Source organism: Diaporthe citri (assembly GCF_014595645.1).
Source record: "Diaporthe citri strain NFHF-8-4 chromosome Unknown scaffold_4, whole genome shotgun sequence".
Classification (NCBI taxonomy): domain Eukaryota; kingdom Fungi; phylum Ascomycota; class Sordariomycetes; order Diaporthales; family Diaporthaceae; genus Diaporthe; species Diaporthe citri.
In genome coordinates, this window is record NW_025064849.1 from 5935188 (window position 1) to 5950035 (window position 14848).

The 14848-nt window shown below is 45.0% G+C and overlaps 4 protein-coding genes across 4 annotated transcripts; 2 read left to right on the forward strand and 2 right to left on the reverse strand.

The window, feature by feature from the left end:
• Positions 1 to 181: 181 nt before the first annotated feature.
• On the forward strand, positions 182 to 2356 carry INS49_010719 (uncharacterized protein; the record flags this gene model as incomplete). Its single annotated transcript, XM_043171443.1, has 2 exons — positions 182 to 770; positions 840 to 2356. 2 exons carry the CDS (start codon positions 182 to 184, stop codon positions 2354 to 2356), a joined length of 2106 nt encoding a protein of 701 aa, XP_043026008.1.
• A 170-nt stretch (positions 2357 to 2526) lies between these two features.
• Positions 2527 to 4280, reverse strand: INS49_010720 (uncharacterized protein; the record flags this gene model as incomplete). The annotated part of the gene is made up of 3 exons (XM_043171444.1): positions 2527 to 3293; positions 3375 to 3906; positions 4005 to 4280. The coding sequence occupies 3 exons, from the start codon at positions 4278 to 4280 to the stop codon at positions 2527 to 2529; spliced, it is 1575 nt and encodes a 524-aa protein (XP_043026009.1).
• A 975-nt stretch (positions 4281 to 5255) lies between these two features.
• On the forward strand, positions 5256 to 6041 carry INS49_010721 (uncharacterized protein; the record flags this gene model as incomplete). Its single annotated transcript, XM_043171445.1, has 2 exons — positions 5256 to 5307; positions 5377 to 6041. 2 exons carry the CDS (start codon positions 5256 to 5258, stop codon positions 6039 to 6041), a joined length of 717 nt encoding a protein of 238 aa, XP_043026010.1.
• Positions 6042 to 6325: 284 nt separating this feature from the next.
• Positions 6326 to 7819, reverse strand: INS49_010722 (uncharacterized protein; the record flags this gene model as incomplete). Its single annotated transcript, XM_043171446.1, has 1 exon — positions 6326 to 7819. One exon carries the CDS (start codon positions 7817 to 7819, stop codon positions 6326 to 6328), a length of 1494 nt encoding a protein of 497 aa, XP_043026011.1.
• Positions 7820 to 14848: the final 7029 nt, after the last annotated feature.

The window sequence follows — 14848 nt, forward strand, 5'->3', positions numbered from 1 at the left end:
GCCCGGCCTTCACGATTGATGAGCAAGTAGGCCACCTGTATATAATAAAAGCTCCCCTGCGTGTATCGCGACTTGTCTCCTCAGCTCGGTAGTCAAATGCAGCGATCTGCACGTCCTTGTCTTCAAGTCGTTCCAGCCTCTCAGCTGTGTAGTCCCGCAGCGCAGCACAAGAGCCGCGACCATGTTGCATAGCCTGGCATTGCCGTTGTTCCTATTTGGCCAGCTCGCTTCTGCGGCCGCGCCTTATGGGGAATACATCCTAGCCCCAACCTCGAGGACCGTCTATCCAGCCTCCGTCTACCGCGTCAACGGAACCGTCTCTGATGCTCAGTCTCTCGTCGACTCACCCGAGAATGCAACTGCAATCCTGCGAGGGAACTCCACCATCACCTTCGATTATGGCAAGAACATCGCAGGGCTCGTCAGCATAACCGTCGGCGCATCTTCGTCCCCGGACGCCGTGCTGGCCCTGACCTTTACGGAATCAAGTCTCTGGATCAACGGGAAAGCGAGCGACGGCACTGCGGATGCTGGCCTGGACACTCCTCTCTACCTGTCTGTGGGAGCTGGTCCTGGCACATATACAGTTGGCGACGAGTTTGAGAGAGGTGCTTTCAGATACCTGAGCGTGGTGAGCAACTCGACTGGCACGGTCGAGGTAAAGAGTGTCGTCGTGGACTACAGGGCGGCTCCCACTCAGGAGGATCTTACTTCGTACACTGGGTACTTCCACAGCAATGACGAGCTGCTGAACAGAATTTGGTATGCTGGTAAGTGGCTATTCACCACTCGAGATGCACAAGTACGAGAAATAGAGCTGACAGACCGGATGAACCAAGGCGCCTACACGTGCCAGATCTGCAGCATTGATCCCACCCATGGCGACACACTTGTTTGGCTGAGGGTCATCAACAGTACCCAAGTCATTGAGCTACCAGAGACGGTCGGATGGTGGAGCAACTACACCATCACCGGCGGTAAGACTGCTCTTGTCGACGGCGCCAAGCGTGACCGTCTCGTATGGCCCGGTGACCTCGTCGTGGCAGCGCCGAGTATCTTTGTCAGCACCGGTGACATGGATTCCATCCGCAACGCGTTGGACTCTCTCCTTAGCCTGCAAAATTCAACGGGCGCCTTGCCGTACGCTGGTTCCCCGTTCATTCAGGTCACGAAGCTTTACAGCTTCACCTACCACCTACACAACTTATTGGACATCGCACTGTATTACGAGTACACCAACGACTTGTCGTACCTGCAGAGTGTTTGGGGCAACTTCACCTTGGGCCTGCGCTTCACGCTGAGCCACGTCGACGAGACGGGTATGCTGGACGTGGCGACGGACTCGGACTGGCTGCGGATCGGCATGGGTGGCCATAACATCGAGGCCAACGCCATCCTCTACTACACGCTGAACAAGGGAATCGGTCTCGCCAACATCCTGAATGACACGGGATCTGCATCAAACTGGACCACCTATGCCTCTGGTATTAAATCTGCGGCTAACGAGTTGCTTTGGGACAACTCCACCTCTCTTTACCGTGACAACGAGACTACCACCCTCCACCCACAGGACGGTAATGCTTGGGCCATTGTCTCCAACCTGACACTTTCCACTTCCCAGTCCCTCGCGATTTCTGACGCCCTCAAGTCCCGCTGGGGACCGTACGGCGCACCAGCGCCGGAGGCGGGAGGCTCCCCGGAGACAGTCTCACCCTTCATCGGATACTTCGAGCTCATGGCCCACTACATGGCCGGCAATGCCAGCGCCTCCCACGAGCTGATGCGCACGGAGTGGGGCTTCATGCTGGACGACCCGCGGATGACGAACAGCACTTTCATCGAGGGCTACAGTGCCGACGGCAGCCTGCACTACGCCCCGTACACGAACGACGCCAGGGTGAGCCACGCGCACGGCTGGTCCGCTGGCCCGACGAGCCTGTTGACGTTCTACACGGCTGGACTGCGCATTGAGTCTGCCGGCGGAGCCACGTGGACCATTTCCCCGAGGCTGGGGGGCCTGAGCACGGTGGAGGCCGGTTATACTGCGCCGCTCGGTGCTTTCTCCGTCAGTGTCGAGGGAGACTCGAGCTCAGGGGCCGTCACGGCACTGAACTTTACCACACCTGCCGGGACGACAGGAACCGTCGATCTTGGATCTGGTGTGAGCGGCAGCCTGCAGGACGCTAGTGGAAACGTCGTGACTTTGACGAATGGCCAGGCGGCTGGTGTTCAAGGAGGAAGCTGGAAGCTTGTTACCAGTGGGCAATATGTCACCAGCGGCTCCAAGTCGACGGCGAACAATTGGCTTCTGTCGTCGGCACTAGTTTTCGTTTCAGTTTTCATGTTCATAGTATGAGTGCAGTAGCATAGTGAAAAGCAACACAAAACATTTCAAGTTATGACGATACAACAGGCCCAACACCAAGGTAATTTGGGACTTCACCCGTTTCTCGACCTGCCGTGATCGAGAGTCGACGTCGTCCCTAGGAACCAACACAGTACTACGATGTATCTTGTTGGATACCATCACTTCCCAATTATGCCAATCTTTCGGAAGCCAACAAAGGTGACAATCATCACCATGCCCGTGCTCGCAAAGACCGTCCAGAAAGCAGCTCGAAAGCCGTCCATCAGCGCCTCCCTCTCCGACATGCTGGCCGAGTGCTCAGTCACGGACGCCGCGATGGCAGCCGTCACCGCCAGCCCCACCGAGTTCCCAAACTGCGCGACCTCGTTGAACACGCCGCCCGCGAGGGACTGGATCTCGGGCGGGAAGGCGTCGGATATGACGAGGTTGCACACGCTGAACAGGACCCACGGGTTGACGGGGCAGAGGAGCAGGGCCCAGAACGGCCGCAGCCAGTAGTTCTCGTCCACGGCGGCCGTGGCCATGAGCGCTGGGGAGACTATCGTGGCGGCCGCCGTGACGACGCAGAGGGTGACCACGCGCACGCGGGGGATGAGGTAGATGAGCGCGACGTTGATGGACGTGCCCATGACGATCTGGGAGAAGTAGCGGATCGACGAGTCGAGCGCCGACAGGCCCTGCACCTGCTGGAAGTACAGCGTGGTGAAGTACTCGATCCCGTTCAGGGAGGCCCAGCAGAAGAAGACGCCCAGGCACGCTGCCGTGAAGGCGGGCTGCCGCCAGAGGCGGTTGGGGATCAGGGCGGGCCGCTTGTGCTGCACCTGATGATTCATCCAGAGAGGGAAGGCCGCGAGGAGCAGCAGCGACACGACCAGCAGGGCGATGGTCGCGGGCTGACCGATCTTGCGGTAGTCGGACGTCACCACTGTAGCACCGCATGTCAGCACGGCCCGTCCCTTGTTGCACGGGGCCTTCGAGGCGGTGATGGTGGTGGTGGTCAGCTTACCTGCGAGGATGTACATTATAAGGCCTAGCGAGGTGCTTAACCCTGCCACTCCGATCCAGTCCACGTCCTCGATGAGCCGCCGCGTCCAGGGCTTTGACGACATGTGTCGGATGTTGGGGAGGGACCAGATCGAGACGGCGGACACGCAGAAGTTGACGATGGCCATGATCCAGTATGCCCAACGCCACCCTATCGTGTCGGTGAAGACGCCGCCGAGCACCAGGCCTAGGGCGTACCCCAAGGGCTGAGCCATGCCATTCATCGCGAAGCTGGTGTTCCTCCACTTACCCTTGGGAAACGTGTTTGTAATTAGGGAGACGGTGGTTGGCAAGCACATGGACATGGCGACGCCTAGACACGTCCGGAACATGATGACCTGGATGCCCGTGGTCGCGAAGCCGAGGGCCACCGTGAAAATGATGAACAGGAAGCTGCCGGCGACCCAGGTGGGCTTGGGCCCGAGGATGTCGGCGATGCTGCCAAAGACATGGAGGAGGCAACCTGCTGCGAGGGCATAGACAGCTGCTGGCCACTGGGAGGTTGTTCAATCTCGTCAATTACCATGTCGCATGCAGGATGGTTTCGGGGGCAGTCTACTTGCTGCAGTGTAAGAGAAGGGAGAGAACTCACCAAGATCAAGTTCTTGTCCAACCCGACATCGTGCGCGATGCGAGGCAAGGCTGCGATCAGGATGCCGGAGCCCATCGTGTTTAGAAAGCTGATGCCGGACAGGGTCACTATCATGGCGACTCCTCTGGCCTTAGACACTTTCAACGGTGCGGAAACATCGAGGACCTCTCCTGCGACTTCTTGGCTGTCGAGAGATGACACATGTTGCAACGATGGAGTCTTCGAGCCATCGCCCAACGCCCATACTGTTGGCTCGGCCAACTTCGCATTTCCCATGATTACAGCAAGACAGTGATGGAAAGATAATCAACGTTGCCCTGGCCGCGTCCCCGCCAAGTCGGGGCATGGTGCTACATGATAAATAGAGGCGCATGCTTCCCATCGCCCATTCATTCCCGTGGAAGGAGCCACTTGGCGCAACTATACGTCCGTTACATCACTCTGTGCCGACGCGGCGCGGGCTCTAGAGACCCACATTCACATAGAACCGTTTGTGTTGGTGGCACTCCGGGATTTGATTCAACCCACAGGGTTGAGGTCATTGGCCGTGCATACGAGCAGATCATGTCAATTTGGGCAGGTGAGGCATGTTGGTGGCCTGGGTTCAGGAAATCGGAGCAGAGCATCCAGGTAGGAATGAAGGAGAAACCTGAATGCCTGTCTGATAAGGAAGCGAACACACCGCCCGCCGCATCCTCCATATCTAGGTGCAAATGCGGAGACCCGGTGAAGCATGGCAAGGCTATCGTGAAGATGTGTTAAGGCGCTGCAACATATTCCGTGTTGGTCTAGAATCCCAGTTGGTGTTGCATACAGCCCGACCCGTTGGTAGCTGGGGCAAGCATCCGGGGCGCATGCGAGGCAACCTTGGCCGGAGAATTCGACCAACAAGTTCATTGGTCACTCAGCTTCGCAGACTCCTGCCACTTCTGAGCCCGCGTGTGGGGATGACGTGCAGTAGCCGGACTTCGCCAACGACGGGGCAGACGGTGCGGAGCGCTGAGTAACACGTGGCTCACAATCAGGCATGACTAAAGGCAGTATTATCTGGTTCCTTCCTACATTCGCTTCATCCTTTCCATATTGTTTTGCACATGAGTGTGGCGACATCTTCACTGGGCACTGTGTCAAATCCGAATCAGTCGGAAACACCGTGCTGTTTTGTTGCCAGTGCCTTGGGAGATCCCTCACACACACCACACACAACACACACACACTTCGCTGCGTTGTCCGGCAGTCTAAAACACAAACATGGGTTCGGCAGAGAACACGATCATCCTCTACACCAACCACACATGCACATGTGAGTGGATCCGGCCTTTCATCTGAAGCTACCCTCCTCATCCTTCCAGGCTAATCACAACCGTCTCAGGGGCAAACCGGGCGGACGTGTGCCTCGCCGAGCTTGGGATCCCCTTCGAGGAGCGAATCATCAACGTGGACGGCCCTCGCCCAGCCGATTTCCTCAAGCTGAATCCCCGCGGCCTCGTCCCGGTGCTCGTCTTCAACGGCGAGGTCATTGTCGAGTCTCAGATCGTGTGCCAGTTCCTGTGTGACATCTTCCCGTCGCACCTATGTCCTCCTCTCACGTCCACTGACGGAGCGTTGAAACGGGCAAAAATGAGCTTCTTCATCGATACCTACTGGACCAAATTCCACACGATCCTGTTCAGGCTGTTTGGGTCGCCCACGTCCGCCGACGAGGAGAGAGTGATTGACGACGCTATCGACGGCATCAAGAGGGAGGTCGAGCCGCTGCTAGCGGATGCTGCACCTTTCTGGGGTGGGAGTGACAAGCTCACCCTGGCGGAGGTCATCACGGGGCCGTTCGTGGTTCGGGCGGTCACACTGAGCAAGCATGGTGTGTATCCTACGAGCTTGAACGCGAGGATCGAGGCAGAGGCGCCCAACTTTCACAGGTGGGCAGAGGCTACGTCCACGCACGAGAGCATCACCAGGATCTTCGATGAAGACGTGATAGTCAAGCGTTCTGTGGCCAAGCGAGCCAGGATGAGGGCGGCCGCGGGACTGGACTGATGCTGGACACCTGCATGCAACACAACTTGATTTTAATCTTCGATTCGCTGGGTTTGTGTCACCAATGCTAGAGGTGTGGGGGGCAACCATTGGTAGAGCTGGTGGGCGAGCAACTTGGTCGCGGCGCAGTACAGCTTACCATCCTGGTGTTACAAGAGGAGAATTAGCTAGTGACACAGTGTGCTGGCAAATGGAGTGTTACGCCACAATGCTTGGCCCCCATGTTGATCGGACCATGCCGAGCCTAATTAATTATGAGGCTGTGTCCTCGGGCAGAGTGATATCTAGGATGCCTTTGCAAGCGCCTGTCTAATCCGTGTCTGAACGTCCGCCAACTCCTTCATATTTCTCCCACCCCACACCACGTCTGCCATGTTGCCACCCTCCTCGATGCTCGCTGTCGCCGTCACCACGACCTGGCCCGTCTGCACCAGCCTTCCAAGCCTGGCGTAGATGCAATCCACGTCTCCGCCATACTCCACAGCTGAGAACTGGGCCAATGGCAGGCCCCTTTGCTTCCAGAAGTGGCCAGACATGAGGCATATGGGCATCGAGCCAGTGAAGCGGGCGTTGAGGTCGACAACCCACTGCCCGCCCTCCCTGTCCACGACGATGTCCACCCCGGCCCAGCCCATGAATGTCTCGGGCATCCTCCTCGTGGTGTCCCGCACGGTATCCCACACCAGCCTCTGCAGCTCCTCCTGCATGCCATAGTCGATGTGGCCCCCAACCCACTTCCCGGCCTCAGTTAGCGTCTGGACCGTGACCCCGAGGATCTGAGGATTATCCCTGTCATGCGCCGTCCCCGGCGCACCAACAAAGAAGTGCACGCTCAGGTCCTGCACCAGGTCGATGTACGTGCTCAGCAGCACCTCGGTCGTCCCGCGCGCCTTGTACCTGGCCATGGCCCCCACCATCTCGTCGCGCTGGCGCTCCGCCTTGACGATGTAGGTGCCGAAGCTGCATCCCGCCCGGTACAGCTTGACCACGAACGGGAGCGGCCTGGTCCAGAACACGCACGACCTGTCCGCCAGCTCCACGGCCTGCAGGTCGACGACCTCGGACGGCGGGGTGTGGATGCCGGACGTGAGGAGGAAGCCCTTGCTGTTGATGTCGAACATCTGCCTCGGGTCGAGGAGGCAGTCGTGGTCGTCCATCCAGCCCTGCGGCCGCCAGAACAGGAGCTTCTTGCCCTGGGTGGCCCTCCTCAGCTGCGTGCCGACGTCCTCCTCCTGCCCGTCCAGGTCCACAATCACGGGTCGGTGCCGCTGGTGCGGCGCTAGTTGCGAGAGCGCCCTCTCCATGCCGCCGGCCGTGACGTTGGGCCCAAACAGGAGCACATCCATGTTACCCACCCCAAAGGCCCTGCGGAGGGGCTTCATGCCCAGGATGATGCTGCGCAATCTCGCAATCTCCTGCTTGTTTTCCGCGGCATACGGCACGGGCTCCTCGTCCTCCGGGTAAACCAGCTCACGAGGCCAGGCCGGGTGCAGGTCCATGTGTCCAAAGACGCAGTACATGGTGACGATGAAGGGGCCCTGGATCCCATTGGCCTGGTAGAGCTCGGCCAGAGTGGTGTCCAGCTGGATGGTGTTGGCGGTGTGCGCCCCATTGGGGTCTGCCAACTGCGCTGTCTGCGTGCGTGCCCGTGGGGTTCTTGTCTGTTGCGGTGGTGCTGGTGGTGGTGGCTGCTGCTGCTGCTGCTGTGCCGCACTCTGCAGCGTGACGATGTTGCGTGGCAGCGTATAAGCATGGGCCCCGGGTTGTTCGACCTTCATGTTGGCTGCAAGGGAGACCCGACTGGGTAAGCGCGCGGATGTTGGTGATTCCTGTTTGACGGTCGAGGCGGTCAATTCTCTTGAACCCTCAGCCAAACTTGAACTCTTCCTTTCCCACGCTGCAAAACTCCAGCTGGACTTGGACCTACCATCCGCGTTTTATGTGGCGACGGCCCTCCACCCATATTATGTGAGACGGCGTTCTTGCAACGCCCCTGAGGTAATCGGGTCAGCCTGACTGGCTCACCGCCTCGGGTCGAGGGCTCACGAGGTCAGCTTTGGGTCCAAATGTCATCACGGCATCAATCACAAGATTCCAGGCGTTGGGGGCCGCTCTTTCCCTCGTCGACTCCGTCCCGCAAACCCCTGTTCCCGGTCCGAGTTAACCACGGTGAACACGGCAGGGGCGACAGATCCACCGGCCCGCTCGATGCTCGCAAACTACTTCCACGGAGCCTTTTCCCCAGTGGATTCGGGCCGTGGGCTGAGAGGGGTTAGGGTTGCTAGTTAGCACTAGAACAAAGCTTGGGAGATCCGTGTCTGTTGGATGGCAATCGCGACTGTTGAAATCCGGCCATTTGTATTCATCAAGGTGCATATCCACACCAAATTCGTGAATCAGGGACATTCAGCCAACAATTCAGGCAGTGCCAGTAGCAAGATGATTATATCTCTTTCCAGTTCAAGGCCATAAAGAGGGACAATGAGACCGTCTGAAATATTTATCGAATACACTGGTCCTCTGCCAGCTGATTGATATCATCACTCAGTGGGGACGTAGTAGAGGAGTGTGCTGGACAATTCAGCCAGCACCACCAGACTCACTCTTTCCTACAACTGAGATGAAAAAGTCAGCACAAAAATGGAGAGGAGAGGATTGAATGGCACGGAAATCAGATTGGTATCTCCAACATGTTCAAGCTTGGTGGTTGCGATTGTGTTGCCATGGGACGACAACCGTAGAGCCCGTAGATCCTCAATACTGCCAGGGAACCCCAATCGGAGAAGAGAGGCTACATGGCTTGATAGAGGTATTATTCTCAATCGTGTCACTCTGTTACTTCATTGAATCCGCTCCCTCCCACCCTGCGCGACTGGATGGGGTGCTGCAGAGAGGAACAGAAGGCTGCATACCAAAGGTTCAGCGTCGCCCGGGTTAAATACGGTTGCACCCCGCCTCAAAGTAAGAATATTCGTGATCCTTGTGCAGAAACGCTACTTTAATGTGCATGATCAAAAATGCTAATCATCTTTCTAGCCGAGAAAGCTTAACCTTGTTGCCAACAACGCCTCAGAGCAGACTATGGGTCATCATCCCGAGAATTCACCAAAGTTGATTAGGAGGGTCTGAAAGCTCTTCCTCAAGCATGATATGTAAATATTTGTTATCAAGGCTCGCAACATGCCTCAGCTTTGTTTCTGCCACAAGAGATGGCCCATAGAATCTTCCGATCTGATTGTTGACATCCAATAAGGCCAATGTCATCAACAATCAACCTTTCAAATGAAGCCAGCTTTTCGCACCATCAATCAACTCACGGCACTATTGTTTCTTCCCTGCGGACCTTAGGCACATGCCTCGTAGTCAACATGAAAAGGCTTTTTAGTAACTCTACCTGCCGCAGATCTAGCCCACACACCAATCAAACCTGCCCCAACACTTGCAAAGCAGGTTGAGGGTTTCAGAAGGGGAAGTCTCAAGTTTAAGGCCCAATCATCCCGGAAGGCTTTCATTGATTACTGGCTTCCCTGTTGACATACATTCGAAAATAACATTGCCAAATGTCAAAATGTCTACCCCCTGACGGCTGAGCAGTCCTGTCCAAGTGATCGCAAGTTGTTCCCAAGCCACACCCCAAACTACCTTGGCAAGGACAATCATCAGACAGATTCCATGTGTAAAGGTCAAGGATGACTCGTCTCAACATAGCGATGTCATGATTTGAAGTTTAATAGAACGAGAGATTAAATCCACCACTTTAGAACTCATGCACATTGAGCCTGTTCATCTGGCGAATGTCTTTACTCTTCCATAACTGCAGTCTGATTACGCTCGTAGAATAGACTGTCTACTGAGAATCTGAAATCAGATCCTAATGTGGACATTGTCTTCTATTTGCTTGACTAGATAGTTCACAGTATCCTTTCCCTGTCCACAATGCCATTCACGAACAGCAACATGATCAAAGCCAACCTTGGAACCTCAATCTACCTCCTCACCAAAATTCGGCGAGCGAAGAAAGCCATTGCCTTCAGCCATCGTGTTCACTTTACGTAATCAGTCTCACACTTTCAGGTATTCTTCGCTTGTGAATCTTCTGCTGTTCAAGCTAACACTCAAAACGTCCTACATGATCATTTGGCAGCAATGATCGTATTTAATCAGCCAAATAAAAGAAATTAAACATAGAAGTCAGTATTTAATTTAGATTGCAATGATTCTCTAAAGACTGATACTCGGTTGGTTATCTTGATTAAGCGCTGTGTATGTAAAGAATAGGGGTAAATTATGAGACCCCATAATTATACTGGCAACATAGAGCGTTGGTGAAGTGGACTTGAATAATTGAGAACTGGAGATGTTGTGTAACCCATAGCTGCGAGATGGGATTTAACTTAAGTTATGAAATCATGCATTTGCACCTGGAAAAACGGAGGGTACACCGGTACATAACTTACTCACCCACAGCCAATTTGCACACCCACCACACACCCACGTGGGTATTAGGTCTGGGTATTGGGTTTGGGTACTGGGTCTGGATATTAGGTCCGGGTGTTTATGTCTGGGTGTTTGAGCTTGGGTGTTTGGGACTGGGTACTAGGTCTGGTGTACTGGGTCTGGTGTATAATATGCAACATTAATGAAAGGCAAGTGTCTATGTTACCTTCCGACTTCTAACCGCTAATGATTGATGATTGATAAGTAATTGCTTTGTTTGAATTGCAAATGTCAATCACACAGTCTGCTTAACTTTCTATCTAGGTCTACTTTCAATTGCCATCTGACCAGTGATGATTAAGTTAAGTGGCCCACATTTGGCCCGCCCGGGGATTCAGCCCACTCCATACCCGCATACGCGTTAAGTCCACCCCATTATGTATTTTACGTTTTCTTTATAATAGATTTTTTTCTTTTCTTTAAACTTTTAATATATTATTATTTATCCTTTATAAAGCAATATATAAAAGAAAATATAAATGCAATACTTAAGGTAATCTTAGCTAGCATTAACCCTTAAAAGGCTACCTTATATTAAGGCATCTTAAGGATTATACTTTATAATTATTATTACGGCGCTTAAAGCTATTTAAATACCTTAAAATTTTAAATAAAATTATTAAGAACTTAAGAAATATACTTATTTAATTAAGCAATTAATTAAGTAACGTTAAGATTGCTAATAACCTATTTTAAAATAAGGTTTTTTATAATATAAATAGCCGCTTCTTAATAATATTAATTATTATTTAATTATTATTAATTAAGATAATTCCTTATAAAAGATTTAGAAATTTAAAGTATATAAAGCCGTTAAATAACCTTAACCTAAGTAAATAAAGTAAAAATAAGTATAATTAAGGAGTAATTTAACCTCCTTTAATTACTAATAATTATAGCTATTAAATTAATTAATCGCTATAATATTAATAAAAAGGGTATAGCTAAGAAAAAGAAAAAGAATGGCATTATTTTAAAACTTAAAGGAAGAAAGGTTATTATTTAAAAAAGCTATAAATTATGCATATAAACCTCTTTCCTTAAGTATATTTTTACTATAAGTAAATCATACCCTTTTTTTATTATCTTTAAAAGAAAGTTAATTTAATAATAATAGTTTAAGATCTTTAAAAAACATAAGAATTAAGAATTTATAATAATGCTAAATAATTAAATAAATAATAATATAACACTTTAATAGCTATAAAAAATCTTTATCCCTTAAATAAAGCTAAATAATCTTAAAAAGTAATATTTATTAATAATAAATAAGCATAAGAGTTATTATATACTTAATTTTATATAAAAATGCTTTTTAAATAAAATATATTATTTTTATTTACCGCTATATACCTTATATATATTATAGCCTTTTAATATAAGTATATTTTCTAGCCTTAAAGTAATATATTAAAAAAAAGCAGGTTTCCTTAACCTTTATATTAATAATAATAGGAAAGCTGTTAAATGGCCTTTGCCATATGGCTGTGTTTATATGTATGTATGGTATTTATTTAATTAAGTTTTATCTTTGTTATTTTATTTAAGTTATAAAATAAGGGAGTAAATGGGTGTTATATAGGGAAGTATTATATAATATTTTAAAATAGGATTAATTATCCCTATTTATTAACATATCTTTATGCAATTAGCTTTAGTATTATTTTAATATTAAGGGTTTTTTATTTTTAAATTATATAATGCCTTAATAATATTAAATAAGTTATATTGCTTATATATTTCCTTTTACTTATTAAAAAAAGTATTTCCCTTATCTTTATAAGTTATATTGCTACTTTTTATTTATATAATATAAGTAAAGCTAGCTACTTAGCTAATACCTTTTAAATAATAATTAATATTATAAACTTTAAAATTTTATTATACTTTTTTATTTAATTTTTTTATTACTCTTTTTAATTATAAATTTAATTATATAAATATAAGGAAAGAATAAAAGAAAGCTATCCTTAGTAAGTTATTAGTTTTTATAATTAACTAGCTATTTAAGAAGGAAGTTATATATAGCGCCTTTTAATGCTAATATTTAAACCATTTCTTTCTTTATTTTACTCCCTTTTCTTCTTTCTTCCCTCTTTATTATATAATACTTCCTCTTTCTTCTTACTTAATACTTTTCCTTATATTATATAATTCCTTTTTTATAATATATATAATTAATTAATTAATTAATTAATTATATAATATTTAATTATAATACTTTTTTATTTAATTTCTTTAATTATTATATTTCTTTATTTAGCCCTTATAGCTTTCCTTTTCCTTTAATTAGCCCTTATAGCTTCCTTTCTTCTTTAATTAGCTCTTATAGCTTCCTTATTATGCCTACTTTTAAATTTCCTGCTTTTATAATTTATACTTCTTTATTGCTTAAATTAATAACTTTTATTATTATTAATTAAAACTCTTTAAGTTTAATTTTTAGCTCTTTTTAATTAATTACTAACTTAACCTTAAATAGCTAAATTATAACTCTTTTTATTAATTACTTTTTAAATTATACTTTTCTTACTTCTTTTTATATTAATATTTATATAATCTTTTTTTTATAAGTTTTATTTTTTAACCTTATTATTAAGTAATATTTATATATTGAAAACAAGCCACCTAAATAAATAGGGGATAGGTTCTGCTAAACCCTTTTAAGGGCAACTTAAGAAAGAGCTTTAATGTAATAAAAAGGAAAGATAGGAATAAAAGGGAGCTAAAGAAAGGGAAAAAATAAATATTTTAAAAATTCTTAAAAATAAGAGAAGCTTAATTAAAGCATTAAATATATAAGAAAAGAAAAGAATTAATTTCTTTAAAAATATTTAAAATAAGTATAAAAGCTAGCTTTTTATAGCTAGCTAAAATTTAACATAATATTATTTCTTATATATTTCCCTATACTTATTAATATATTTCTCTTTAAGCACTTTATAATAAATATTATAAAAACCATTAAAATAAAATCTCGCTATCTTTAATTAAGCCTTTAAGTTTTAAAATTTATCTTAATATAATTTTAATTATTATTACTATCTTTAATTTCTTGCTTATTTATTTTATTATAGCTTTTACTTTTTTATAAACATTTTAAATATTCCTAAGATTTACTTAATAATATATTTATTAATTATATTCTTTTAATTATTAAAGTTTATTTTAATAGCTAGCATTAATATAGCTATTAAAGATTTAAATACTTTTATAAAATAAAAAGTAAATTTATTCTTTTTTTTAATTATTATATTAAATATAATGCGTTAGCTTTGCTAACTTTTATTTTTGCTTTTTGCAAAGCTTTTATTTTTAAGTCCTATATTTTATATTTAATTACTTAGCTAGCTTATTTATAAGCCTTTTAAATTATTTTTAAGCAAACTTTATTATTACTTTAATTATTTTAAATTAATTAATGCGCTTTAAGTTTTATTTATATTTATTATTAAAATAAATAAATAGGAAAGATTCTTATATATATTAAAATAAGCATTCCTTATTAACTTTAAAATATTTTATAGCATAATACTTAAGCTAAAGGCTTATTTAATTAAAGTTTTACTTAATTAATTTTAAGCTATATAAAAGTTTATACTTTGCTATATATTAAATATTTAAAATTAAATTATTAAATTAATTTGCATTAAAGGTATTATTTTCTTTATGCCTTTTTTATAATTAATAGTAATCTTAATATATTATAATTTAAATAACTATTATTAAATAATTTCCTTTTATAATAAAAGCTTATTTTTTATTTTAATTATTTTTATATTATTAATCTTAATAAAGGAAATTAATATAAGCATTTAAATAACTTTATTAATCTTGTTAAGCTTTAATTAAATAGCAAATATTTAAGTAATAATGCTAGCAATAGCTTTAAGCATTATAAAGTATATAATTTTAATTAAAAAAGCCTTAACTTAGTTTTATATTATTTAATTATTCTTTCCTTAATTTTTCCTAAAGTAGTTTTTAATAAACTTAATAGCATATTATTTATAAAATACTTTATTAATTTATTTTAATCTTAATATAAATCTTTTATTAAAATTTTATATTTTATTTTTTAAAGCAGCTATTAAATATTTATAAATAAGTATTTTAGTATTTTTATTTACTTTATTATTTTTATTTCTTAATGCAAGATTATTTTATAATAAATAATAATTCTTTATTTTATTAAAAATTACTATTATTTAATAATTAAGTATATAAATAAGCATAATAATAAATTTATAATTTTTTATTAATTTATATTATTAATATTTTATAAATAAGGTATAATTATAATATAAAGA